At 42.6% G+C, this 26,763-nt stretch overlaps 1 protein-coding gene across 4 annotated transcripts in view; it reads right to left on the bottom strand.

Annotated features, from left to right (window-relative positions):
* The window catches only part of nr5a2 (nuclear receptor subfamily 5, group A, member 2), a 183,216-nt gene that overhangs the window by 35,973 nt on the left and 120,480 nt on the right, over nt 1-26,763 (bottom strand). For all 4 annotated transcript variants that reach the window (XM_078561709.1, XM_078561710.1, XM_078561711.1 and 1 more), the window contains exon 7: nt 25,849-25,996. In XM_078561709.1, the coding sequence (XP_078417835.1) occupies nt 25,849-25,996 (148 nt within the window). The remainder of the gene's footprint in view (nt 1-25,848; nt 25,997-26,763) is intronic.

Genomic DNA, 26,763 nt, shown 5'->3' on the forward strand with positions numbered 1-26,763 from the left:
ACCAGTTAGTGATGGGGCCTCTGGGGATTCCTGCACTACCTGCCTGTTTCTCTTGGACTGCCTGGTGGTCATCCATTCCCTATCTGCCTGCTTGCCCTTAACCTGCAGCATGACCACCTCTCTGAACGTGCTGTCCACGTAGTTCTCTGCCTCACGGATGTGCCTCAGTGACTCCAGCCACTGCTGAAGCTCTGAAATGTGGAGCTCGAGCTTGTGCAGCCGGTGACACTTCCTGCACATGGGCTCGTCTGGGTCACGAGAAGCGTCCACGACTCCCCACATGCCACAGGACGGGCGTTCCGCTGGGCTGAGCTGTCCTGCCGTGCCTTCATCCTAAAGTTTTAGAGCACTTAAACTTTCAAATCCTACTTTTAAACCTTACCAAAAAGTACAGTTCCTACTTTATTCTAAACCTTACGAATAGAATAAACCTTAAACACTTACTAGATACTCACCGCTTACTCACCAAGCAGCTAGCTTCTTCTTCAACCAATCAAATTGCTCCTTTCCTGTAATGTCACAATTTGGTTTTTTTTCACTCCCCTTTCGAACTCAGCGCAGGCCGGTTCTGAGCAGCTGACATGTCCGCTTTCCGACTGCCCTTCCCCAAGGTGAGTGATGTAGGCCGCGCTCCCCAGGCTGTATTTATTCCCTCCCCACTCTGTGTATGTCCCTGCAGGTCCGCCTCTCCGACTGCTCTACACAAAGTTGAGCGATCAACAGGTGGCACTGAAACCTTGTACTGGAAAATATTTTCAATTTCCATTGATTTCTGAAGTGTCTATTTCAGCAGCATATGGACACTTGAGAACAAAATAAATATGAAATAGTACACATGGAAAATAAAATGTAAAGGCATTGGCAATTGAATCAGCATATTGATCTATGCTGAGTATGGATATTTGTCAGCCTGTGGAGCTCATAATTATATCATTTCTAATTCATAACGGCAATAACTTGTATTTCTATTGAACCTTTCAGATATAGGAACATTCCAAAAATACTCCACATGGTTTATTTGAGCAAAGTGAACTCTGAGAAGAAGTATTTATAAAAATACACATAATTTTACAACGCATGGTCTATGCCTGTGTTTATGCACCAGAAAAGCCTTCTCTCGCCCCTCTTCACGTTAGATGGAGTCACTAAAGTCTTGTGTCAAGTTGCTGCATTTTTAAAAGGTTGCTAAAGGAAGAGAGGGTGGTGCAATTTAGGGTGGAAATTTCAGATCTTAGGGCAGAATCTTCTGGCTGGTGTGCAGGTGGCGGAGTCCGCACGCCAGCGCTTAACATGTCACGCGAGCGTCCCGACGTCAGCGCACGGCATTGCGATATTTCGGTCGGCGGGCGCACTATGCAGCGGGACGCGCGCCCACCATTAATTAAAGGCCTCGTTAAGGTCCTTAACTTGTCAATCGTCGACGATTTTGAGGGGCCCGGGTGAACTTCGGCTTGGCGCATGGGCCCATCGGGCAAGCGGGTAAGTGGTTTCTTTACAAACCTCATCCAGTGGCGGGATGAGGTTTCATAGCGGTTTTAAAAAAGTTTCATAAAGTTTTTGTTTATTTCATTAACATGTCCCATCTCGTGTGACATTTTCACATGAGGGGGACATGTTAATTAATTTTTTATTGTTCTATTTTTTATATATGTCAGCCTTTCAGTGCTCTCTCTGAGACAGCACTTTGCCTCAGGGAGATGTGCGCTCTTTCGTGCACATGCATGAAAGAGTGCACTCTGACAGTTGGGGAATCATTATTCACTCATATTGAAGCAGAGATGGCCACTCACCAAAATTGACATAAACAAACTAACAGTAATGAAGAAAATAATGGCACTAAAGAGTGATAAATTCCCAGGATCAGATGGTTTTCATCTCAGGGAGAGGAAGTGGATGATAACATTGCAGACGCCCTAACTATAATTGTCCAGGTGTCTCTTGATTCATGAACCGTATCTTTAGATTGGAAAATTGTACATCACTCTGTTATTTAAGGCGAGAGGGGGAAACCAGGGAATTATAGGCCAGTAAGCCGAACATCTGTTGCCCAGAAATTCCTAGAGTCTGTAATTAATGATAGGGTGACCGAACACATTGAAAATTTTCAGCTGAGCAGAGTGTGCTAGCAGGGATTTATAAAGGGTAGGTCATGCCTGACAAACCTGAATGAATTTTTAGAAGAAACAACTAAAGTAGTGGACAGGGCAGTGTCAACTCACCAAAAAAGCAGAATACTGGGGATGCTGGAAATCTGAAATATGAACAGAAAACGCTGGAAACACTTAGCAGGTCAGGGAGCACCTGGAAAGAGGGAATATCTATTGCTGTTATTTATATGGGCTTCCAGAAGGTATTTGATAAAGTTCCTCATGAGAGACTTCCAGCCAAAGTTGAAGTCCATGGAATTGAAAGCAAATTATTTCTAATTGATGAGAAGTTGGTTCTTTGACAGGATGACTCAGCCAAGGCTGGACAAGCAAACAGAGGCAGCAGAGGGATCAAGAAAGATATGGTAGAGGAGTACAGCTGGTTCTGCAGTCATTCAAATCGACTGACTCTGCACCAACAGGTGACTTTTTGACCTGGTACTCCTGAATAGAGCCTTGTTTGCCTGAAGTGTGCGTCTGTAATTCAGAAGTATGTCAGACAGCTCCCCGGTCATTAATTTAAATGGTTGGAAAATCAATGCGCTGAGTGTATCCAGATTTCCAATAGGCAATGCCAGTGGGTAAAGCTCCTTATTGGAAACATGAAGTCAGAGAACTTTCCCTCATGAGCTGCAGTTCGGGGCTAATCAAAGAGACGTCTATGCGCAATTCAGATACGAACTGCAGGGAACCGTTCTGATGGAGGAGGAGAGTAGAAGATTGGTAAACAAATCCATTAAATCACTTTGTGCTATTATACTCTAGTCTTTTCTGCTCATTAAACAGCGAGTCTGATAGTACAGAGTGATACTCCCCACTTAGTTTATATGTCCAAAAGTGATGAGTGGATATTGATTTTCCTGTAGTGGGTTCTAACAGTGACACTTGATACATCAACAGGAAAGGCAAAGTATAACGTTGGTGATGAGGCAGAAAAAAAAAAGACTGCTGTAACAAATAAGCACATCACCCTTTGAAGAGTCAATATGTGCCTCGTGCTTGTAACCTATGACTTTATGACATGCCTTCCTTCTGCAGACATTCTAATCCGCAAAAGATTGTAAAGATATTGCTACGATTTCAATACTGTAACATGTTGCAATAATCAATTATCTCTCTATTTGTCTCCAGTTTTATTCTATTATAACATAATGAACTTTTTACTTCCTCCATTTACTTACAGAGTCTATCCTACAGAAAGACTTTTTTACATTATCTGTTTAACTTCCTTTTATTTCTCCCTGGCTTGCTGAATTATTTTTGTTTGAACACCTGAGTCCTCTTGTAGTGGCTTAGAGAAGTTTTAAAGACCGATATTTTTAGGGCTAAATAAATACCACCAAAATAAGTGTTGCAAATTTATATCTTCACCTATGTTATTTTATTCTTTTCACTCTGTCAGGTTTAGCATCTTCTCCAAGCCAGTTTCCTCGATGAGGTCACTGGCACTCACCGATAGAAAGCAATTTCAGAACTTGATCCACTAGATACATAAATATTCCTTGGTCATTTGTCTATCTAGTGTCAATCACGGCTCAGTGGGTAACATTTTTGCTTCTGAGTCAGAGAATCATAGGTTCAAGCTGGACTCCAGAGGCCACAGTATAAAAATCTAGGCTGACACTCCAGCGCAGTACAGAGGGAGTATTGCACTGTTGGAGGTGCCATCTCTCAGGTGAGATGTTAAACTGAGGCTCTGGCTACCCTCTCAGGTGGATGTAAAAGATTCCATGGCACTACTTCAAAGAAGAGCTGGGGTTTCTTCCCAGAGGCCTGACTGGTATTTATCCCTCAATCCACATCACTAAAATGGACTGTCTGGTCATCATCATACTGCTTAATGTAGGACCTTGCCGGACACAAACTCGTCGGTGCCTTACCCACAATACAATAGCAACTACACTTCAAAAGTACTTCTTTGCATTCTGGGATGTTGTGAAAGTCCCTAAACAAATGCAAGTCTTCCTTTCTTATATATGTAAAAAGAAGGCTTAGGTTATTGTACCTTATCAGTGAAATCTTCAAACTGCCTCAGTGGTTGTCAGAAATAGATTCTTCCACATTACCTTCAATAGCAACTAAACGGCCATGTTGTCGACCTTTATACGGTTAATTCTTGAATTAAATGCCATGAATGTGCTACAAGTCAGATTGACAGCTCTGAGGTGAAGCTGCAAACTTTGTCAGAAGTCATCTTTTTGTGGCATATACAGGCCTACTCTGAACAGCCAAAGTGTGAATAATTTTCTATATGCTGCACCAACCTGCCATTGCAAAGCGAAGTTAAGAAAGACCTAACCTCCTCTATCTCAAATACATCCCAAAGCTGATATGCAAAGGCATCATCATTTAGATTAATGCCTGAAATTCTACACAAATGGAATTGAGCTGGAGCAATCCATGGCACCCTGACTAACTGAGGATGATGGTCTAAGGAAATGAAAATCTCCATTTATTGTTCATGTTTAAATATCCCTTCAAACAGTTATCATTATGATAAAAATCTAGTTTAAGCATCCATCACTTTTTAAGCACAATGTTCTCTAACATGAAATCATGGCTCCGTCACTAACAGAGGAACACACTAAACATTCCCTTTTACAATATGCTATTTGCATGATTAACAATGACTATTTTATGTGGGTATTTCACTGTTTCTTGCTGGCAACTGAAGAATTTCTGCCCTGTTAAAAGAATTAATGTCACAAAATTTCACCACCAATAATGCAATATCCAGTAACAAAAGACTTGTGGAACATGAAAAGCAGACGGCAGCTTTGTCAAAGGCAGGATGTTGAGGTTGTTGGGCGGGCGCAGTGGGCGGGCCTGGGAGTGACAGGGTAAAGGCCCGCCTCCCTGTGATCAGTCCCCAACTGCGATTTCACATGGGCTGGCCAATTAACGGGCAGCCAGCGTGAAAGGCACGCTGAAAGGCTCAGCGCTGCCGGGGTGGGGGTGGGCGAGCGCTAAAGTCAGCACGGGCGTGGGGGAACGTGGAATGAAAGCTCCCTGAAGGCAGAGAGAGCTGCCTCAGGGAGCTGAAGAATTTAAAAACATCAAATAAAGATTTATAAATGCAGAATAAAATGTCCACACATCAGACTCACTCACCTAAACATATAGATTATAAAAATTCTGCCCAGACGTTTTTTTAAAAAAAAATTAATATCGGAAACCTCATCCCGCCCTTGGATGAGGTTTCTTCAAAAATCCGAAGACCGCCTGGCCGATTCGCCCGCCCGCCAACTGTAATGATGGACGGGCAGCGAAAAATCCAGGTTAATTAATAGGCCTCTTAATTATCGACGGGTGCACTGCCAACTCTCGTATGTGCCCGCTAACTGTAATATCGCGCGAGTGTGAGATGATGTCGGGACGCTCGCCCTGATGTCATCGCGTGCTATTTTACGCTTGGGTGCGTTGGGCGCGTGCCCACACGCCGAGCGAAAAATCCTGCCCCAACGCTGGCTGGTGAATTTCTAGATTTCCCCAGTCTGTGATCTGCCATTACAGATAAAATAAGCAGCTCCGAGAATTCAACTTCTTTTTTAACCCAGTGGAGGAAAAATGATAAAAACCTGACAACCTGAAACAAAAACAGTAAATGCTTCAAAAACACGGAATCTGCAACAGCACCAAAGAAGTGTTTGAATCAGAAACAGTTCATTCAGTCCCTGATCAACCTCGTGTCTGTTTGCAGCATTGTACTATCATACTTCCAATGTTTCTGCTCCTCTAACTTTAACAGCAACGTTGGACCAACATTACTGGGGATAATAATAGATGTGAAATCAGAAAATGCTGGAAATGTGAAACAGAACAAATAAGGTCTGTGATAGGGAGGAAGGCAGGATAGATTAAATAAGAAGTGTTGGAGGCACCAGCCAAGAGGGAGCGGTAATGGTTAAGGAACAAAAGATGTGTCTGGAGGAGGTGTGAATGGCAGAATAATGAACAGCTGGTACCTGGAAAAAAAGACATGAGAAAAACACAAGGAAAGTCAACACCTGCAAAGAAAAAGGAAAGAAAATGGGAGTCAAGGTTATGGAATGAGATTGTTGAACTTAATGTTGAGTCCAGAAGGCTGTAAAGTACTTAATCAAAAGATGTGGTACTGTTTCTCAAGCTTAATTTCAGCTTCATTGGAACACAGCAGGAGGCCGAGGACAGAGAGGTCAGTGTGAGAGCAAAGTGTGCAATTAAAGTGACAAGCACTAAATGACCCCTGAGCTTCTGGTCGTCTGTCATTTTAACTCTCCGACTTGTTCTCATGTCATTTAATCTCTCCTGTCCTCTACCCTATCAATGACCCTCCCTTTGTTCTATGTCCCACTCTTCCCCCTTTTCACTTGCTTAAAGCCTATTATGTTTTTAACTCTTCCCGGTTCTGATGAAAGGCCACAGACCTGAAACATTAACTCTGTTTCTTACTGCACAGATGCTACCTGATCTGCTGAGTATTTCCAGTATTTTCTGTTTTTATCTCAGGTTTCCAGCATCTGCAGTATTTTGCCTTTATAATAATAGATATGTTTTGATTCACATAACGTTAGATAGGAAGCACAGGTTTCTTGGGTAGGGCATAAGAGTTCATCACTGAGGTAGCCATGTGTGAACTGTGGAAGGTGCAGGCCTGATCAGTTGAATGGCTTTTCTCATGGCAAACTTTATTTCTCTTCCTGCATCTGATTTGATTCTAATTCACCCTATTTCCTTCTCAGCCGTTCCTCTGTTTCTTTCTCAGGCCTTAAATTTCTTTGGTCAAGAAGACAGACTGTTAGTCCTACCATTCCCTAAGGTCCCAGATGCCCCCATTGCTCTCACTATGCCATTACCAACTCACTCTTTCAGCAAGTTACAGTGTAAAAAATTTTGAGCTGTGGGGTGATGGAAGAAGTCTAATAGGGCACGCCCTGAGATGCCCCACTTCAACAAATTCTGGGTTAATTATGTTCTCGTACATTGTGGACGGCCTTAAAGGGCCAGGTCTATGGCACCCTGACTTCCTCCCATATCCTGGTAGTCCCAGGCAGTCTGCAGTGTGTCTCAGCTTCATCAAATTATCTTTTTTCATTATTTTTGTACTCCTGTTATTGGAGATAGTCAGTGCTCCACTGTGTAAACATGAAACTAGTTGTTTGGTAGTGCAGAACTTGAGTATTGCTGGTGGATTGTATCAAACAGCACGTCCCTTTGGCTGTTCACAAGAGGCAAAGTACTGACCGCTTGCAAAATTCAAAACATAGTGTCCAACATTAGATGTGATTCCGTGATTGAACAACACTTGCTAAACAATCCTGATTGTGCTAAGAATTACATGAACAACCAATTTAAGGTTATCACTCGGGTTCACAGTGTGGCTCACTTACATGTGCTAGAAGCTACATATATTCACACACAGGGCCCTGTCCTTTGCCGAAAGAAGAAATATGTCCACGATTTGTGACTTTTTCAACTAAACAAAAGTATGGGGACTGCCATTCCCCATGGAAATGCCTTGACAAATCAGAGTCAACCTGTCTTGTTTGAATTTAAACAAAAGCTTGGCAGTTCACTGTTCCATGGCGCATTCTCCATGGCAATGCCTCTACCAATCAAGTCCACTTGCCAACCAATCAGCATTCTCCTCATGCAGTATAAATTGTTGTTTGCTTTACAATTAGTATTCTTGTGAATCTGTCCTGATGAGTGCAAGGCAAAAAGCTTCGAGCATATCTCGTTTTTCAGCAATAAACATGAAACTATAAAGCCTACAGAGTAGACATTTGCTGCTATTTTGTCATGTAATGAAGGAAAAATGATGAAATTGGGGCTGCTTGAGGTGATCTTGTGCTACTGTCACAAATGGAGTGTTTGCTTTCTGCTAGTTAGGTCAGAGGAGTTAATCAGTGATAAAGCAGGAGTGCCACCATAAGGATAACTATACAACACAGGATTTAGATTTCTTAATTCAATCATCCCCATTGGTATTTATTCTTCTTATTCTTTACTAGATATTTATTTATTTGAAGATATTTGCCACAGAAGTAACTGCTTCAGCGAATTAAGTGAGCAAAAACAGTCTCTTAGGAGCAAGGTCTTAGTGCACCATAGGTTGCAACATATGATAGTCAAATGCCTTCTTACCCAGGGCTCTCTCCTTCTGGTGTCTTAACTTGATTAAAAGTTAAAAACCACTGACTACATAATAGTGTCTTTCTTGGTGTTCCTAACTTTGTTTTTTAACATTTCTCAGATCCTTTTGCTCGTCACACCTCAAAGCGCCCAATGTTCTCAGTTCCCGGCACACGCACCTCTTTCTGTCTTATGTCCATATTGATTGTTCTTAAACTCTGAACTTGGAAATGACTTATATCCAGGAGCTGCCAAACTGCTTTGCTCACTGGAAAAAAAACACTCCTTTTATCTTGCAGTTAATTAAGACGTACTAGCAGTTTTATGCACCATAATGTGCTTCTGCCAACTCTCAGAGGTGTAAGTATTGAACCGTCACTGATACTGAATGTTAATCAATCTTTACGGAATTTAAAATTATTTCATATATTTAAGAAATGGTAATTTGCAAACAGTGTTCTCCTGTCCCTGGAGTATGTAACCACGAACTCCCTTGTATGCACATTATAAAGAAATGAACATCAATTTTGACAGCTGATAGTATTTGTGGTTAATTAGGTTATTATTTCTGGGGATTCAAACTGAAAATAATGCACAGATGATAGTCAACAATTCTGAATCGTTGGAAGTATGTCTATTCTCAAACTCACCCTTTTGGTCGTTTTGCTGCCAGTCTGGACAAATTCAAGTCATTTATGGGGTGAAAATACACTCTTGTCAGTGGAGTTGTTTGAAACTCCACTGTTTGCTGTTTAATAATTTTAACTTTTTTTTAAAGAAAATATTGGGCAACCTGATTTCAACAAGTAGCGCTACGAATTAACAAACGTACTTCTGATCTTAAACATACAGGAGTTTCCCTTATGTTAGAAAGACTCCTGCTTGAATGACAATGATAATATTGCTTATGTAGTGACCTCAACTTGCAAAATGCTTTGTTCAAATGTGAAATAACATGACCTGACAAGCGACTGCTCATTAATTGAAATGATATCAGTGACATTTCCTAAAACAATGGTATAATTATTTAAGCCCAGAAAGACTGTGACAGAAAACTGTAGTGATTATAGGTATTATATGAATTTCATTTCTCATTGTGGATGAAGATTCTCGCTGTGTGAGGCGCAATGAAATTGTAAATCTGTTATTTAGAAATCCATGTACAATTTACAGTGTGCTTAGTACTGGAGGAAACCTACATCACTGTTTAGTTTGATCGTTGACAGTTAACTTTACTTCTCTTTGAAGGCTCAAGTCATAGCATATTACAATTTCCTGCTTTCCAAAGTGGTATAAAATAAAGTGGAGACATGCATAGCCCCTGTGTTATTCAAATATTGTCAGTCCCTGTGCATGTCGTGCTTAAGACAACCAAGAGAGCCAGCTGCCTTCACAGACACTGTGCCAATATTCAATTATTACTTTAATGAGCCCATTGTTTTATTATTTGCTGTGGGATAATCTCCCAACTTTACAAAAATATTGAATTTGCAGTGCACTATGACCCATGCTTGCATAGTAGAAATGATGCATGCATTTTATAAAAATGCTATGCATCAGAAACTATGCAACAACATGACGGAGAGGCTAGAGCACTCGGATTTACTATTACAATGTCCTGACCTCTTGGTCAGCAGGGGACGGCAAGCCCTGTCAGACTCTGCAAATATTATTAGCCCCCACTGTGATTCTCAAATACCATCAGCCTCTGGATCTTGTCTTTAAGACAATCCACAGACGGCAGTGTCAATTTGCTAATGCTTCTGTTATCAGGCAGGAAAAGCAAAAAAATATATCCTCTCCTGCACCATATAACATGTAGACACAGTAGATTAAATATGTATTGGCAGGTCAGGTCATGGTGGTGTTTGAACTCTTTTGGTCTTTCTTTGCACTGGATTGCAGCAGTTGAATGAAATCTATTGTTTGACATGCACGCTGATTAAATGTTTACCATTTCAGCAAACCCTGATGTCCTAGGTTGAGTGAGATGCAGAGAATCAATAGTGCTCAGCAATTATTTGCCCATTGATAAACCCTTCATTTTTAAATGAACTACATTTATCTAAGGCTTGACAGTGATTATAATGTGGTGCCAGTCACTTGGTGCTTGTTTCAGGATTGTGCTCAGAGTAAAGACAAGTTGCTGAATGAAGAGAACGTGGGTCAAGTAATGTCTAACCTCCTTTTTATTGGCACTTCATTTTACAGGCACCCGGTCAAATGTAGCTAGTGACAAATTGCTGCTTATCTGCTCTGCCAGCATCTGTTAACGCAGGCCCTAACTGTTTTACCCATTAAAGCCGCACTTAAACTGGATTAAAACTCTATTAACTTGCACTTACTTTAGCTTCCCTGGCCAGGAATTAAAGTGAAGTCAAAGACTCTATCGGATCTGGATTTTTACAGCTGATTTAATGGGCATCGTATATAGTTACTTGTGTCTTGTCCATGGTTTAGTAAATCAATGCAGGACGGCAAATTTGCTTTTTCAGCATCTGCGGACCACATGCGGCATTTTGATTCATATTTTTCCCACTGTTCTATTCCATCACATTTTAATTGACCCCCTGCTAAGTGAAAATAAACATGAGTAACTGTTAACAACGATCTCATCAATTTTCTTGAACCAAGCGCTTGGATTTAGCAAACCGTCCTATTCTGTATTTTTCCTGTGTTAAAGCCAGGATATACAGTGTGTTGTGATCAGTCCTGTCTGCTAATAGTGACAATGAGAAGGACACCAAATACACTCATTTTTCTCAGGAGTAGCACTTTTGCTTTTCCAGACAATCATCACGCTGGTTCATCCGCCCTGCTTGGGGCAGGATTTCCCTGCGGATTTCTGAACCCTACCATCAGGCTCAAACCCCGCACAGTGCGGGAAACAGTCACTCACCTGTCATTTTGCCCAATAAGAGGCCTTCCAGCCTGAAAGGAGCAGCAGGATCGAGGCTACTGGTGCCACCTTCTTTTCAAATCTAAAATAAAACATGGCCTTTGCAGCTGGGCCACCATAGTGAAGGCAGAGGCGGGGAGGGGAATCCCTCTACAGGGCAGCCTATGGCTGCTGCTGAACCCAGGCAGAGAGGACCTGCACGCTTGCCCGGAGCACTGGCCCCCTGCTCTGCCTCAGGGATGCTCTCCCCAACAGCTGTAAATGTCCCCTGCCGCTTGCAGGGACCCAGTGGGGGAGGGGGTTGCCGGCTGCAAAATCCTAGTCAGCCTTTGACAGCAGGCCTTATGAGGCCTTTTAAGTGGCTCCAGTTGGCATGGAGATAGAATAGAGCCAGAAAACTAGCACGCTGGCCGGCAGCTTAAAAATCCACACCTGACCTCTCTGTTCACACCCCAGCGAAGGCTAAAAACCCAGCCCTTGGTGGTAATGTTGAGTGTTGACTCTTGGCATTCTGCTTATCTTCTCTTGAGTTTGGACTCTGCTATGAAGCTAGTTCACTACCCAGAAGAATTTGTTGGCGCACCTGTGCCATCACTGGCTGATCCTCCAATTGTTGCCCCAACAAAGATTGTGACCCTGCTAAGTTGCAAGGACTGTGAGACCTCAGTCCAACTTGCAGGTCTCAGCATTTGAGAAGTTTGCAGTTGGGAAAAAAAAGCAAGCTCTGACACAACACAGTAAAACCAACACCCTGACCATTATGGCTCTCTTGGAAGATTGTGATTATACAGACGTGCTGACTATTGAATAATTCAAAAAAAATTTGCTCCAAATTTTTCCAAAGTTTATAATGCTTAGGTCAAAAATCTGCTCTTGCATTGTCATCTCAGAACAATGGCCCTCTTACACAATGACTTAGAAGTAATGACTAATCTACAATTGTTTCATTGATCCACTGAGAAGGAGATCCTTTAGCAGGATATAAGTAGTTCCACCCATAATCCAACTATGTTCACATTCATGACAAATCAACAATTCTTCTCATGTGCTCATTACTGAATTTCTTTTCCCATTCTACTGATGAGGTGATGGGACCAGAGCGTTATGAGCTATGTGCTCGTGTTTTTGAGATGGTTGACTTCACTTGATTCTCCCGGATTGACCTCCCTAATTACTCATTGTGAGCACTTAGTGTAGACTGTGTGAAGCTGTATTTAAAGGCAAAGGTTTTGTTTGGTCAAGCAGGAAATCTCAGGCAAAATCTTTGTTTTACATACAGCCTGATGGATCAGTAACATTATTGAGCACTTTCATCCAGTGATCTATCAGTGAAGCTGTTCCTTCAGCAAGCAGGCTAAAGGGCAGCTGAACTGTTGGGCAGTTTAGGACACCTCGCCCACATGGGAATTGTGTTGCCCATATGTCAGGAGGTGGTACAAAGTAGGAATGCAATCCCCAACATCTGAAGAAGCTGGAAGCAGATGAGGAAGATGAGGGATCTGCCTCGCAACCTCAAACAAGGTTAAACAGTGTTTTCCAATATTCAGGTGACAGACAAAGTATGCAGGACAAGTAGACAGTGATTTTCCTTGACTGAGGCCTCAGGCAAAGCATTTAGATGGTTCTTTCACAGCTTTCAGTGAATTGTCACATTTCAGCAAGACAAACCTTCTAATTGTCAAGTCAAACTGGACCAGTTTTGACCCTACCATCTGTAAAGGTGACCCCACAAAACAAGCACCCAATAAAAGCCAGCTGCATGATGGATATTTATGACTCACACACCTGCCTGGAAGCAAAGTGAGCACATGGCTGTCATTGTGTACACTCGACAAACCTTCAGCACATCGCCACTGAGTGAACAAGGGAACAGCTTCCAGGAGGGAGGAAGATCGCTGCAACTTTGTGCCTTTGTGCTTTTGAAGAGAGCTCTGCAACTCTTGATATTGGCATGGCAAGTTCCATCCTTTGTGATATCGCAGGACAAAAATACATGGGGCAGAATTTTGCCCTTGTTGAGTAAGCAGTTGGGAAATCGATCGCTGCCCGTGATCGGGACTGGGCCGTGTTTTCATGCTGGCGGGTTAATTAAGGCCTGCCCAGCGTGAGACGTGAGTGGCAGCGCTGCCTGTGTTGGGGGGAGCAGGGGAGCAGGACGAGCGGGGTGAGCACGAACTTCCCGCATGCATGCGAGGGTGTACCTGAAAATCTCCCTGAGGCACGGAGCTGCCTCAGGGAGAGATGAACAGCTTTCAAAATAAAAAATAAAGATGTTAAAAATGTTATATAACATGTCCCCTCATGTGACTCTGTCGCAAGAGCAGGGACATGTTATTAAATAAATTTTACATTTTTTGTTTTATTTTCATTTGATTGAAGATGAGGTTTCCAAAAAGATGCAAAGGTCTCTTGGGCCTTTTCGCTTGCCTGCCAATCGTAAGGTTTGATGGACTGCCGAAAATATCTTTTAATTACCTTTTTAATGGCCTTAAAAGGCCTTTTAACTGTCGGCAGGTGCGCGATGACGTCGGGACGTTCACCTGGCATCATTGAGCATCATTTTACGATTGGTCGGGTTGGGCTTGCACCCGCCCACCAAGCTAAAAATTCAGCCCATAGCGTCTGGTACCCAAGTGAAAACTGGTTTAGTCCAGTTTGGTTTATATACATACATACATAAATGGCCACAAGAAGGTGCTATTACTATCCTTTCTCCATGCATTAATGGAGGTAATGAGTAATTTTATGGGTAAATAGCCTGTCAGCATTCACAGTCTAGAGACACAATTGAACAAGCAAGAGGGCGAGAATCAGTGCCTTCAGGAGAGAAGTGAATATTGGGAAAAGTCACAGCCCTTCCTTTTTGCTCTTTTCCTCTACCCTCACCCAACTCTCTGTATCTGTACTTATTTATAAACTATTCATCTTTGACTTCTTTCATTCCTGATGAAATAGTGAATCTCTCCTCTCATGCTGCCAGACCTGCTGAGTGTTTTCAGCGTTTTCTGTTTATATATTGAATTTCCATCGGCATTTTGCTTTTGATTGGAAAAAATAAGATGTGCTCAAGAAAAGGCAACAATGAATATTACCCTTCGTAACTGAAGATCTCCTGCATGTTGTGGGTGTATATAATATAGAAGAAAGTGCAACCCACGGCCATGTTAGGCAGCTGAATCACAAAAGCAATATCACTAAAGAGACTAATCCTTTGCCGTCAGAACTACCCAGCAGTATAACTCAGATTTTTTTAAAGATAGATTTGTGTCCACATTTCAGGCCTATAGAACAACATTTTCCTCATTTTCTCTGCAGGTTTGGCAGCTGTAATGGGCAGAACAGGGATGCAAAATTGTTAAGGATGATGTTGCAGAGATCTCCACTTCCTCTATGTCCCATTATGTACTGTGCGGTGTCCCTTCTACCAAATGCCCAAATATGCAATAATAACAGATAATGTCACGTATCCCAATCTCCATCATTATCAGCTGCACAACACTGGATGGTAGCAATGCCCCAACAGAACAATCTGGGGAGCATAATGGCATCAAATACCTTCAATGGCCAAAATAGTCGTCAGTGGTGTTGAAGAAACCATCAATGAAGATGTCCAAATCAGTAGATTGGTAGAAATTTCTCAGAATCAGCAACATTGTGGGATTCTTCAAGGCTGCTTGTCCCTTTAAATTGCTGCAGGTACCTGACACACTGCAGTAATTACCATTTTCTGATTCCGCACCGCGTCTCTGCCCCACCCCCTCATCGAACATATGAGTTCCCAAAGACAGGCACTCATTATCAAACACAGTGAAACTCACAGCCACACTATCTGAATGGGCACCAATTCCACTCTGAAGTAGTAATGGGCCAAATAATCAAGGAATCATGGGCTGAATTTTAAGCTCACTTGGAAGTCCCACCCCCGGGGCCAAAAGCAACCCTGCTTCAGAAGGTGGAATGACCCTGGGGCAACATATTGCTGGCGATGGCCAATCAACAGACTGCTGCTGGGGACACCATCCAATTAAAGATGGTGGGCTGCTCCCAATAGTTGCCAGCCCAATTAGAGGGCCAGTGCCTCAGCAGTACCACCACCAGCATTGGCCCATAACTGAGGGTGCATGGTCAGGGAGAGGGCACCTTAATGGTTGGGTGCCCTCGAAGACAGGTCATTGTGGCTGGGGGAACTGGGACCAGGCAGGCAGACCCTGGAGATCACAACAGGGTTTGGTGGGAGGGGTTGTGGAGCACCAATGGCTTTGTTGCTGCCAGTGTGGGCACTGCCCCTGGGGAGGCCAATACGTGGGCCGTTAAGTGCCGCCAAGGAGGCCCCTCCATTCCCGCCCCCAACCTTATGGAACCTGCTGGGTGAGGGGGCAGGGTTTTCCTGGTGGTCTCTCCATGTGACAGTGGGCCCTCCTGAAGTGGGCAAATTCCAATAGAGGTGGGTAGTGTAGTGGCCCTTAACTGGCCGCTTTAGTGGCTCAATTGGCCTCTCAGCAGGCATCCAAACAATATGGCATAGCGGCAGGAAGACTCTGGGCTCTTTACCAGACATCTCATCCTGCCATTTTGCCAGCCCTCCCACTTCCCTGCTGTCACCAATGTGCTGGGAAAATTCAGCCACATATTTTTGTGTGTGTGTGTGTGGGAGGGGTGGGGGGTGACAGTGGGGTGGATAACTATGAGTAAAGTGTTTGGGAAAGCTCTCACCTGTCTGTTATCAGATATTAGTCTTTGGGGAGGTATATGCAGATCTTCTGCTTGTACTGTTGGCTTCCCAAATGGAAAGGTACAAACAGCACCTAGAGGAACTAAGCTGACACTTAAACTCCTGAATTTCTAAAGGGGGAGCAGACAAGAGCAGCTAGATTGGAGGAATGTTTGTACGCTGCATTAATACTGAAGCAAGTCATATCTCAATACACCTCCAGCTCCTGATAAGCTTTGTTGTTATGTTTGACATTACCTTCAGATCTATCGGAGGACCCGTGACACAGCTCAGTAACTGCCTCCTTACTGAGCCTAAGCATTCCACAACAGTGTTCTTCAATCGTTCCCACGTCTGGGTTTGTAGATGCAATGAGTGGCATAGCAGTGCAGACAGACAGTATGCCCCTGGTGCCATCTGACACCTCTGACAGCCATTACCTACTCCTCTTCCATTCAATCCAATAACAAGGGAGCGCTGAGCATTCTTTAGCCATGCTGCAAACTTTCTGGCTACAGAAACTGTGCAATTGCTGAAAATGAAAGAAGCTGTAACCTCAGCTGTAACATAGCGCAGTGCATGTGCGACCCGTGAAGATTTGAATGATGTGGACATTCCCACCCATTCCCTTTAATTAGCATAACAAGCAACACAAGCTGAGGAGCCACTGTAATTTCCTCAGAGATACTTAATGGCTAGGAAACATGTAAAATGACAGACTCCCTAAATTACTAGCCTTGTAATGCTGAACTGACAACAGAATATTCCTTTAACCAGTACCAGTTCCTAGATGCCTGTTTGTGTATTAGCTTATGCAGCAATGTCTCCTACACTACAACAGCGACTGCTTCAAAAGCACTTCACTGGCTGTAAAGCATTTGGGGATCTCCTGAGGTCATTAAAGGTGCTAGAGAAATGTAAGTCTTTCTTTGCGTTCATTCTAACAGAGCACCACAGTTTTAGACTGAACTGACAAATGCTAAAAATCAGTTGTTAAATATGCTCTGCAATTTACATACGTCCTTCGAAATAATTCCATTTTCCTCAGAGACCACATTATGTAAAATCGCTCAGTTATTCAAAGAGGTTACCCCACTCTTGTCATTAATGTGTCATCAAAACTCACAGGGCATCGACAAGGGTTAAATATCAGAATTATAAACTGCTTATTATTAAGGGCTAATTTGTGTAAAAGTACAGGGGAAGAAGCACTGAAGAAACACTGAGGTCTGGTAACCCACTGTCCTACATTTATGTAAATAGCTGCAGCTAAGTAATTTATATCCAGTTGCAGCCTAACTGCATCAATTGCACTGTCTGTTGTTTGAACAGAGGTTTGAGGTAAAAGGAAAAAAAGTACAGTTGCAGTTAAAGAACATAATATTAACACCTATTTTTGAAAAAGGAACAGTACATTTTGAAAAGTGCTGGGCACAAAATTGACTCATTACTGCCCACTTTTTGGGTGCTATAAGTGCCCTTAGAGCTCCAAAATGGCAACAGCTAAGGGCAGACGCACACTTGTGGGGTGAATCACAAAAGACCTCATAATGATGCAGATCATGATGTCAATCAGCAGCCATCTTGGAGTTCAAAGCTCAACTTCCTCTCTTAACATCACAAAATTGAGCATGCATTCATCAGCATGAAGGACCACCCCCCAACCCCTGGTGCTATTTAAATTAACTTCAACTATTTACAGACTAGATGCAGTTGATCTCTCTTGGCTGTTGCTTTGATTTAACAAGTGTTTGGTGCTTTCTATAGTTTCAAGTTGTCGAAGCCTACAGGGTGTGGTGTGGCAGGTGCCCCGGGACATTTTGTTGACCTGAAGGCTTCTGCACATACCAGTTTCCCCCATGGGTACATTAGTAACTGTTCCCTTTGGATTGCAGCATGACTAGGAGAATGAACAGAGGTCATGCAGAGCAGGAACAGCTGCTGGAAGAGGGAGGAGGAGGAGATGGGCTCTCACCAGGAGGCCATATTCGCCCAGAGTGTTCAAGGAGCAATTCTTCTATCTGAACCTCAACAAGGAACAAAGTGTCCAAATATTGGAGCTTCCATAAGCACATCCTCTCTGAAGCCTGCTACCTGCTGTAGCTACAGCAGCAACCTCATTGAAGGAGGTCACTCATGTTCTCTATTAATTGTCTCATTCGCTCTTGTTAGAGAGAAGCAGGCAGATTAAGAATGCAGCTATGCTAGGATAGCAGGCTTCCATCATGTTGCAGGATGCCATTGACTACACACACATCCCTGTGCAGGTGCCACATGTCAACACTGCCTATACTGGAATTCAATCAACATTCAGTTCATATGTGACCATAGGCACATCCTGGAAGCAGCTGGATTTGAGTGTCCACGACAAATGGTAAATATTGGTTGACAAGTGCCACCTGATTGCAGTGCACATTCCACAGACATGTGTGCAGAATGCATACAGTGTGAATCATGCTGCCCCTCAAAATCTGATGGGGCAGACCACTGGGCTGCCAAGACAACATTCCTCCAGCCTGGACTGCTCTGGAAGAGCCCAGCAATACTCAGCAGGACAGGACTCAAGATCCATGGTGTTCTGCTGCATGTTGCACTACCTCACCATCCCCAGGGGGCAGGCTGTACCAGCAGAAGCTGAGGAGCAGCAGCATGAGGATCAGGAGAAAGAGAAAGGGAAGAGGCAGTCTGGTCAGCCCCTTTCTGCCATGACTATCCATGGGGGACTCATCTGAGTGTGATACCAGTAATTGCAATCCAGTTTCCCATTCACCAGCAATCCCACACCTTCACTTCCCTATTGTTACTGACCATCGCCGTGTTCTGTTGGCCAAAATGTAAAAGCAAAAGCCATCATGAAATAAACATTCTAGACCAAATTTATAAATGAAATCTTGCCATATTGCGTCGAAAAGTCCACTTATCAACCCTATGCACTATCTTAGTGCCTCTATTTGTCCGAGTGCTCCATTACATTGCTACCCCAGTGGCTGGGCCATGTAGGATATTCTGTGGGGGAGGCTACAGATGTCCTTACAGGACATGCTTGAGCGGCTCTGAACTTGGAAGGTCCATCTCGGCATGGACAGGAGCAGTCTAGGCTGTCTGGCTGATGGGCAATAGCAAGGGCACTGGCCACTGGTGGGGTGGGGGGCAGGGGGTGGGGTGGAATGCATGCCATCCCGTCCCTGCACCCTCCCATATTATTCAGCCCGTGGAGTCGGGGGGTGAGTGGGAGAAGTTACAGGTACAGACTACACCATCTGTAACTTGTAAATGAGCAGAGTGTGTGGAATGCGGCAGTGGGATGTCAGAAGAATGACTAGGTATGAGAATTCTGTCATCCTTGATGGTTTCAGACCCACTGCTAGGTACAGCTTCAGTAATAACCATCCCAAAGATGGCCAGCATTATTTCCTCTAGGGTTAGGACATGCAGGCGCAGCTCTTCCCTCCCTTTAGCTTCTGCTGGTTCTAGTTGTGTCCCAGCTTGTCCTACTAGAAAGAAGGAAGTTCCAGTGTGTTTGAGTGTTGTGGCTGTGGTAGTTGAATAGCTAGCAGTACGTGCAAGCTGTGAGATGTGGGTGTGAGGCTTGCAGCAATGTTAATTCTGTGAGGGTTAGCTGAAGCTATGAATTTTAGCTAAGAGTCCTGGTTGATAGAGATTGTTGGTGGGGGAGTAATGGGGGGTGTGGTGAGTTTAGCAGTGTCTGAGGCTTGTGATACAATTGTTGGAATATGGAATTTGAAGATGTATGCACTGACCTTGACCACACATGTGAGGTCATTGAACTTCTTGCAGCACAGTCTCCAGGTCCTTAGGGGAACCTCCTGGCATTGACTTCCATGGCTATCTGTTGCCCTTGCCTTCTGAGCATGTGTCTAGAGGGCATCCTTCTCACAGAGGTTACAGGAAATAGCTCCTCTTTTCCACCTGGCCAACAAGGTCTTCAGTGCAGTAGCCAAAAACTTTGGAGCCCGCTCTCTCCCACGTTGTGCCACTCGTCAATATTTCTCTGGTCAGAATCACTTCCTTCGTGACTACCAACACCAGCTTCAGCCAGAATACACCGCCCTATTAAAAGTGCAGGTTACCTATAAACAGTGCTAACCACTCATGATAATGGCCCCTGCTGCCTGGATGCATTGATCACCCAAATGAACAATCGGTGCTCATCTAATTCTGGCCTCTTCAGCATCCCCAAATGTAATTGCTCCATCATTGTTGCCCCATGCCTTCAGATACCTAGACCCTTAGCTCAGGAAGTCCCTCTAGCTCCCTTTTCTCCTTTAAGGTGCTTCTTAAGGACATTCTTTAACTAAACTTCAGTCCATTTGCTCTAATATTGTTTTATGTGTCTTGGTGCCAAATTTTGCTTTTTAACACTCCTGTGAAGTGCCTTGGGATATTTGATTATGGTAAAAGTGCTGGATAAATACATGTTGTTGTTAAACTGAATGTGGTTTCTTCGGCATGGTTTCCATGGCAGTTGCAATCAAGACATAAATTGTTTTTATTTCATGTTTTTAGCTTTAAAATATGTTTAATGTAGCATTAAATTTGTGACTGACTTACTGGCACTGCTGTACTTGTAATACCATATGTGTCAGGGGTCCAAAGCTAGGGGGCAGAAATATAATATAGTCACCAATAAAGATTTGAGGAGAAACATCTTTACTCAGAATGTGGAATCCTCTCTCACATGGAGTAGTTGAGGTGATTAGCATAGATGCATTTAAGAAGAAGCTGGATAAGCACATGAGGGAGAAAGGAATATAAGGATATGCTGATAGGGTGAAATGAAGTAAGGTAAGATGAAGGAGGCTCATATAGAACATAAATGCTGGCACACACCAAATGGCCTGTTTCTGTGCTGTAAAATTATATGTAATTCTATAAGGCTTCACACCTTAGACCCTTTTTGGAGTGCTTCCTGATAAATGGATGCCGCAATCCTTATAGCAGCTTCTGACATAGCCAGTAACGCTTTACAGCCAGTTTAGTATAGAAAGTAAATAGGCAAGGAGCCATGGTTAATGGCATAGTTATATTTTCTGAGCACAAGAGTGGTTTGATGGTTTAATTATTTAACTTCCTTATTGTGGAACAGTTAATCCTTCATGGTAATTCAATATTTGGATACAAACAATTACACAAACCAGAATGAGGCCAAATAATGAAATAACTCCAGTTTATGCACTAGCAATCCTCCGCCCCACACATTTACATTGCAGATGATAAACTAAAGTCAGTGCCTTTACTATAAGCAGTCTTGTTAAGAGGTAAATCTGTGCCATCAATAATATGGCAGAGAATGCTGCGCTTCTGACATCAATATTTATCATTCAGAGCAAGAGCAAATGACCTTTAAAACTTAAGGCATTCATCCTGCACATGCACAGCCTGTCAGGTGTGTGCATCGGCCTGTGACCAATCATTGACCAGTCCATGAAAAAGTCACTTTACCTGAATTACATGAAATACCGCACTTTAGTCATCCTGCTACCCATCTAATGAAACCTCACTGTCACAGCTCTCTCCAAATTGATGCTGGTGGTTAATCCAACTTCTCATCATGGCAGGTGATATTCAGAACCTTGTTCAATGACCTACCTCCTCCAGTTTTATAATTTCATGCTTAATCTCAATATGTCAATGTTTCAGCTTCCTCTGACCTGGTTACATTTGCTTTATAATTGAATACTGAGTGGGGAAGGGGATTTATCCCTGAAATTAAAACCTCAGCTCCCTACATATCTGCTAAGCCTCAAAGAACATGCCAGACAAGTTTCCTTCCAGCTTATTTCAATGGAAACGTGGCTTGCTTGATGTGTCTAAATTGACAATGACCAACGTGTAAGAGGATCAAACATTTTTAATATGGTATGCAGAGGCCATGTTCTTTGATGTCATTTATAGCATTTTGTTCATCTTTTCTCAGTCCAGGTGTAATATTGACATGAATAAAAGTACTACATTGCTCTCAGGTTTAGTTTGTAACATCTCACAGGAAGCTTGGATATCTTACCCTCTCATATAAAAGGAGTCAAACTCAAAACTGTGCCAACGGGCTTGAAAACGTTTACCCATGTATGGCTGCCAGCTGAAGAGTCTTCCAAGACTATTGCAGGACCCTAAAATTCTACTTGCTAGGATTCTGTAACATCTCAACCTTTACCTTTTTAAACCACTGTTAAGCAGGCTTCTAATGGAAGAGTCTATATTGTGGCATTAGGTGGACACTAAACCTGCAACTCTAACACCTGGAAGGTAGAGGCCCAAGGAAATACCATCGCCTCCCCAAGCCGGTCACCATCCTGACTTGGAACTATGGCACCGTTCTTTACCTTGTCACTGGGGGAGAAATCCTGGAACTCTCTGCCTAACGGCACTGTGAGAATGACTTCACCACATGGACTGCAGCAGTTGGAGAAGGCAGTTCACAACCACCTTCTCAAGGGGCAAATAGGGATAGGCAAAGAATTGTTGGCCTTGCCAACAATGCCCACATTCCATGAATTAAAAAAAGTAAATTTGCTTATATATGCACTGCTTCTATATACAATGTTATGCTTAAATGGCTGCTACACAGAGAAGGAATGTAATGATTATGCCAATGTCACTGGGGAAACAGGTTAACAATCCAAGTAAAATCACGAAGTTTGAGACCACAAGGAAGCTTTCTCACACCACTTGGTCCTCTCATTGAATGGAGAATGACTTCAATTCTCTGCACATGCATGTAAGCCCAGGCACAGGGTTCCTTTGTAAATGGATATAAGCTCATGTTTGCTGACTGCTGATTGCACTCCACAGATACTGGTGCCTAGAATATGATAACATCCATTTCTACTGTTGTGCTTTTGCTTCGTATAATAATGCAAATGCACCCCACTCCTTTGCCTGACCAAGCTAATACATGAAACAGGTGTTGATGGAATGCTGAAACCACATTTCACATTGCTCATATGTCAGATGTACATCAGTATTCCACCTAAATATTTGATTAAGTAAAGAATCTCTAAATAGAGAGGATCAATATCAAGTCATTTCTCTTATCTGCTTCACATCCAGTGTGAATGATGAATGGGTATTGAAAAGGCTTTCTGGATTAAGACTTCAATCCTTTCTATTTATTTGGATGTTTACTATATAATTTGCCACTGATTACATTTTTTACCTCATGAAAGTGAGGGGTATCAGTGCTGTGTAATAGAATTTCGCCCTCAATGTCAGCATGCTTTCAGATCATACATAGCAAGACTAGATTCAGAGTGATGCTCCCTCTGTGCTGCTTCAAATACTTGCTTTAAACCCAGCCTTCTACTGCTTTGATGTTACATTTCTGATTCCTTCACCAGCCAATCTGTGAGTGGGATTTCTAGTTCTCTAACAATTTGCACTTAGGCTCCCCATGCCCTTGCTCACAGCAACCCAGGTTGAGACCATTCAAACACATTTCACTGGCAGCCTGTACAGATGGCTGAGTGAGCAGACTTTAATCCCATTTTTCTGGGCCTGAGATGAACGCAAGTCCCAGACTTGAAGGGACACTTACAAAACAAGTGCATCAGTCTGTCTCCCAAGTAAATATTCATTCTAATGGATAGCTTGTCTGCAGGAAAGACTGAACTAAATCTGCACAAATGTCACTGTTAATGGCTCAGAAACTGTGATGGACTGAGGAATTGATTGATGTGGGCTATTCACCACGACTGATAATTCTACTCCCTTTTCTTCAGGGAGTTTTGAGAATTTAGTTTGGTGCTACTGATTATCGATGTATCTCCAATAGTATACGCCAGAGCCATTCAAATGTAACCCTTCCCTGCCTGGTTCCTTAAGGTCCTTTCATGCTTATTGGATCTTCTAATACTCATACTTCTGGCTCATGATCCTCTCCCCACATCTTTATAGAGATTTACCTTGCTCTTCAACTGTGATTGAAATGCTCATTGGATAAGCGTTGGATACCAGTACCCATACTGAACCAGCCAAGCAGCCCACAAAATTGAACAACCAATTTTCACCATTGCTACTCCATAAGGACCAACCCCAATGGGAAAAAAGTTGCACAACCAGATAATAAAAGTTAGCGGCTCATCTCCATGCTGGTGTTTCTCCATTGGCATCAGTCCTCTTAAAGACACAATGTAAATAGGGAAGATTCCAAAATACCAACAACCAAAGTGCGATCAATTCTGGTTCAACCTTGATTAGTGATCTCACAATATGATATATCATGAATAATGGAAATTAGCAGATATTCAAGATCATACTAGAATGAGGGAAACACTGTTCAGCCATGCAGGGGGACTTGAGGAACTGATATATTCTTTTTCTCTTCAAGCCATTTAACTGTAGAGCTTAGAAAAAATGCAAGAGAAAGATTGTAAGAACTATGTCAATGGGATCAGCATTTGGAGGGAGATGGTAACAAATGGGAGAGGTAACTGGAGGAAAATGATGAAACAGTACCAGGATCAGTAAAAGGAATGCACATGTCAGCTATTCAGAAAGAACAGAGGAGTCCTTTCTTTATTTCTTCCCCCACATCCTGTTTTTTTTCCAAATCTTTTGCTGATTCCTGAGCTGAACACCCTTGTTCCTCCTGGCCCACCAAAAATACAGGACTATTTAACTTCAGGCTCTTCTTCGATTGGGCTACCAGATGGTGACAGGATGGAGTGTATGTGCTGCACTCTCCATCCAGTAGACTTCTAAAATGACATTAGGGTGCTACGGGCATCAGAGAATTCCAATTGAAATACACAGGTCGGATATGCATTTGCTTCACAGCCAGCTATTTTGAGAATCCAGACAATCTAGCGATGAGCTCAGTAATGATGGGGAACAGAGTGGCACTGTCTCAGTGTGCTATCCATCAAGCGAGAGCCTCCAAATCTCTCCTTTTGTTGGGGATGGGGAATTGAAACCATTGTGATGCCTAGCAACATCTGATGATGGTGCAGGAAGCAACATTTTTAAATCTATAAATTATATAGATTTATATATTGATAATATTATGGATATTCATAAACACATATACTGACTTTGTGACTTTCTAGGTGATGAATGTGATGGTACCACTGCCGATAAATCACTTGTTAAACTTGCATTGGTGTCGTTACGATGATTTGCCCACTGAGAATATCATTATGGATTAACTGGAAGCAACATGCTAGCCATCAATGGCTGTCATAATAACTATCACCATCAAAAGACAGGAATGTAAATAGAATAAAGCAATCACCATATGTGGCGAGCGTTTATGTTACATAGAAAATCTTCACTTATACACGCAGGCGGAAATGGGCGGTAGTGGATATTTCGCACATTTTTACACAGTGGCTGGTTTTCATTTACGAGTGCAAAAGTGCAACAAGATATAAAAGTATTTGCGTGCATGCGTGTGTGTGTGTACACATCTTTTACATAACAAGTATTTGGCAGTGATTTCTCTCTGGGGGTTTGAATAATAGTTACAGCTGATTTGGGCTCACTCTTATAATTTATAAGATCATCTTAGCAACTCATTAAGTTTGCTGTCTGTTAACAACTCACAGGTACCTGCTATCCTCTGGATATAAAAGATGTGTTAAGGAATCAGTGGAAAAAAGTGGCACATGCATTTATATTTTCATGAATACGTTTACACTGATTCTGTTACATCTCAATGGAGGATCCAAATTCAGTTCTCATTTCTACTGAAAAATGAGAGCTATAAATTTATGTCCCTCAATCATTTCAAAGATTATCCCATATTTTCTTCATAAGAGTACCGCCTAGCAGTTTCTATAGATGTGTAGGTCTATGTTGCCCTGTATCTTTTCCCTACATCTATGATTGACAATGTAGATGCCTCAATAAATGCCCATTAATTTTTAACCTGAGAGCTAACTAGTCTACTTGTTTTAGTTCATGGAATCCAGCTGAGTGCACTAACATGAGGTTGAATGATAAAAGAAGGACGTACTTACCTAGACTGAAGAGCACAAGGAACTTGAGGCACACAAACTCTCGCTGATCAAGCTGTAACGAGCGAAGTTTCAGCACAAGCTCCTGAGCGTGACTCATGAGATTATTGAGAGTGCTCCCTGCCTGTGAAGCGATTACAGAGAAATCCACCTGGAAAAGACAAAACAAACTGATCTTTAAAATTTATAATTCATTGTGCCTATTTTATTCCAAGGAATCATCTTTATGTTCTCTACTTCAACTTCAGGTTTGACCACATCGAAAATGAAATGCGGTTTAATCTCTGAGCTAGGAGATAAGTGCTTACTTGTGAGTTTTGTGGTTTAACGATGGAGCACAGATTAATAGAGGATACAGCCCAAAGCCATCCTTTGTGGTGTGGTTTCCCACAACCCTTATTTAATCCTAGCAATCAGACATCAAGTACGCAGTACTTGTTAAAGGAGAACCTCATCAGGAGATGGTGTTCTCGAAGAGGAATTCCAAATTACCTTTCTCTTGTTTATTTTTAATTTAGACCTTTGATATTAATTGTGAAGTATTTTACAATATTCATGTAGATGACGTCTCAAAGTGCATGGTGAGATGCCATCACACGGGACCTGTCCATTGGGCTCTTTAATTCCCTGAGCTATGCTATAGGTCCTTATAGACTTGTATGCCTGCCAGCAGCTTTCAGGTGCACTTAATATTTGCAGCGGTAGCAGATTTGTCTGTGAGGCAAGTCCATATCTGCCACTCATTCCGAGCCGACTATATTAAATTTTTATATTTATTGACAATTCATTACCATAATTGACTGCAGTATGTTCAGTGGTGAATGGAACATTGCTGCCTCTTAAGCAAGTGAGCCAGTCCCTGGAGCAGGATTTGCAATTAAAAACAAGGCAGACTGGAATTTTTTATTGGGTAAATAT

Source organism: Cetorhinus maximus, chromosome 17 (assembly GCF_964194155.1).
Source record: "Cetorhinus maximus chromosome 17, sCetMax3.hap1.1, whole genome shotgun sequence".
Classification (NCBI taxonomy): Eukaryota; Metazoa; Chordata; class Chondrichthyes; order Lamniformes; family Cetorhinidae; genus Cetorhinus; species Cetorhinus maximus.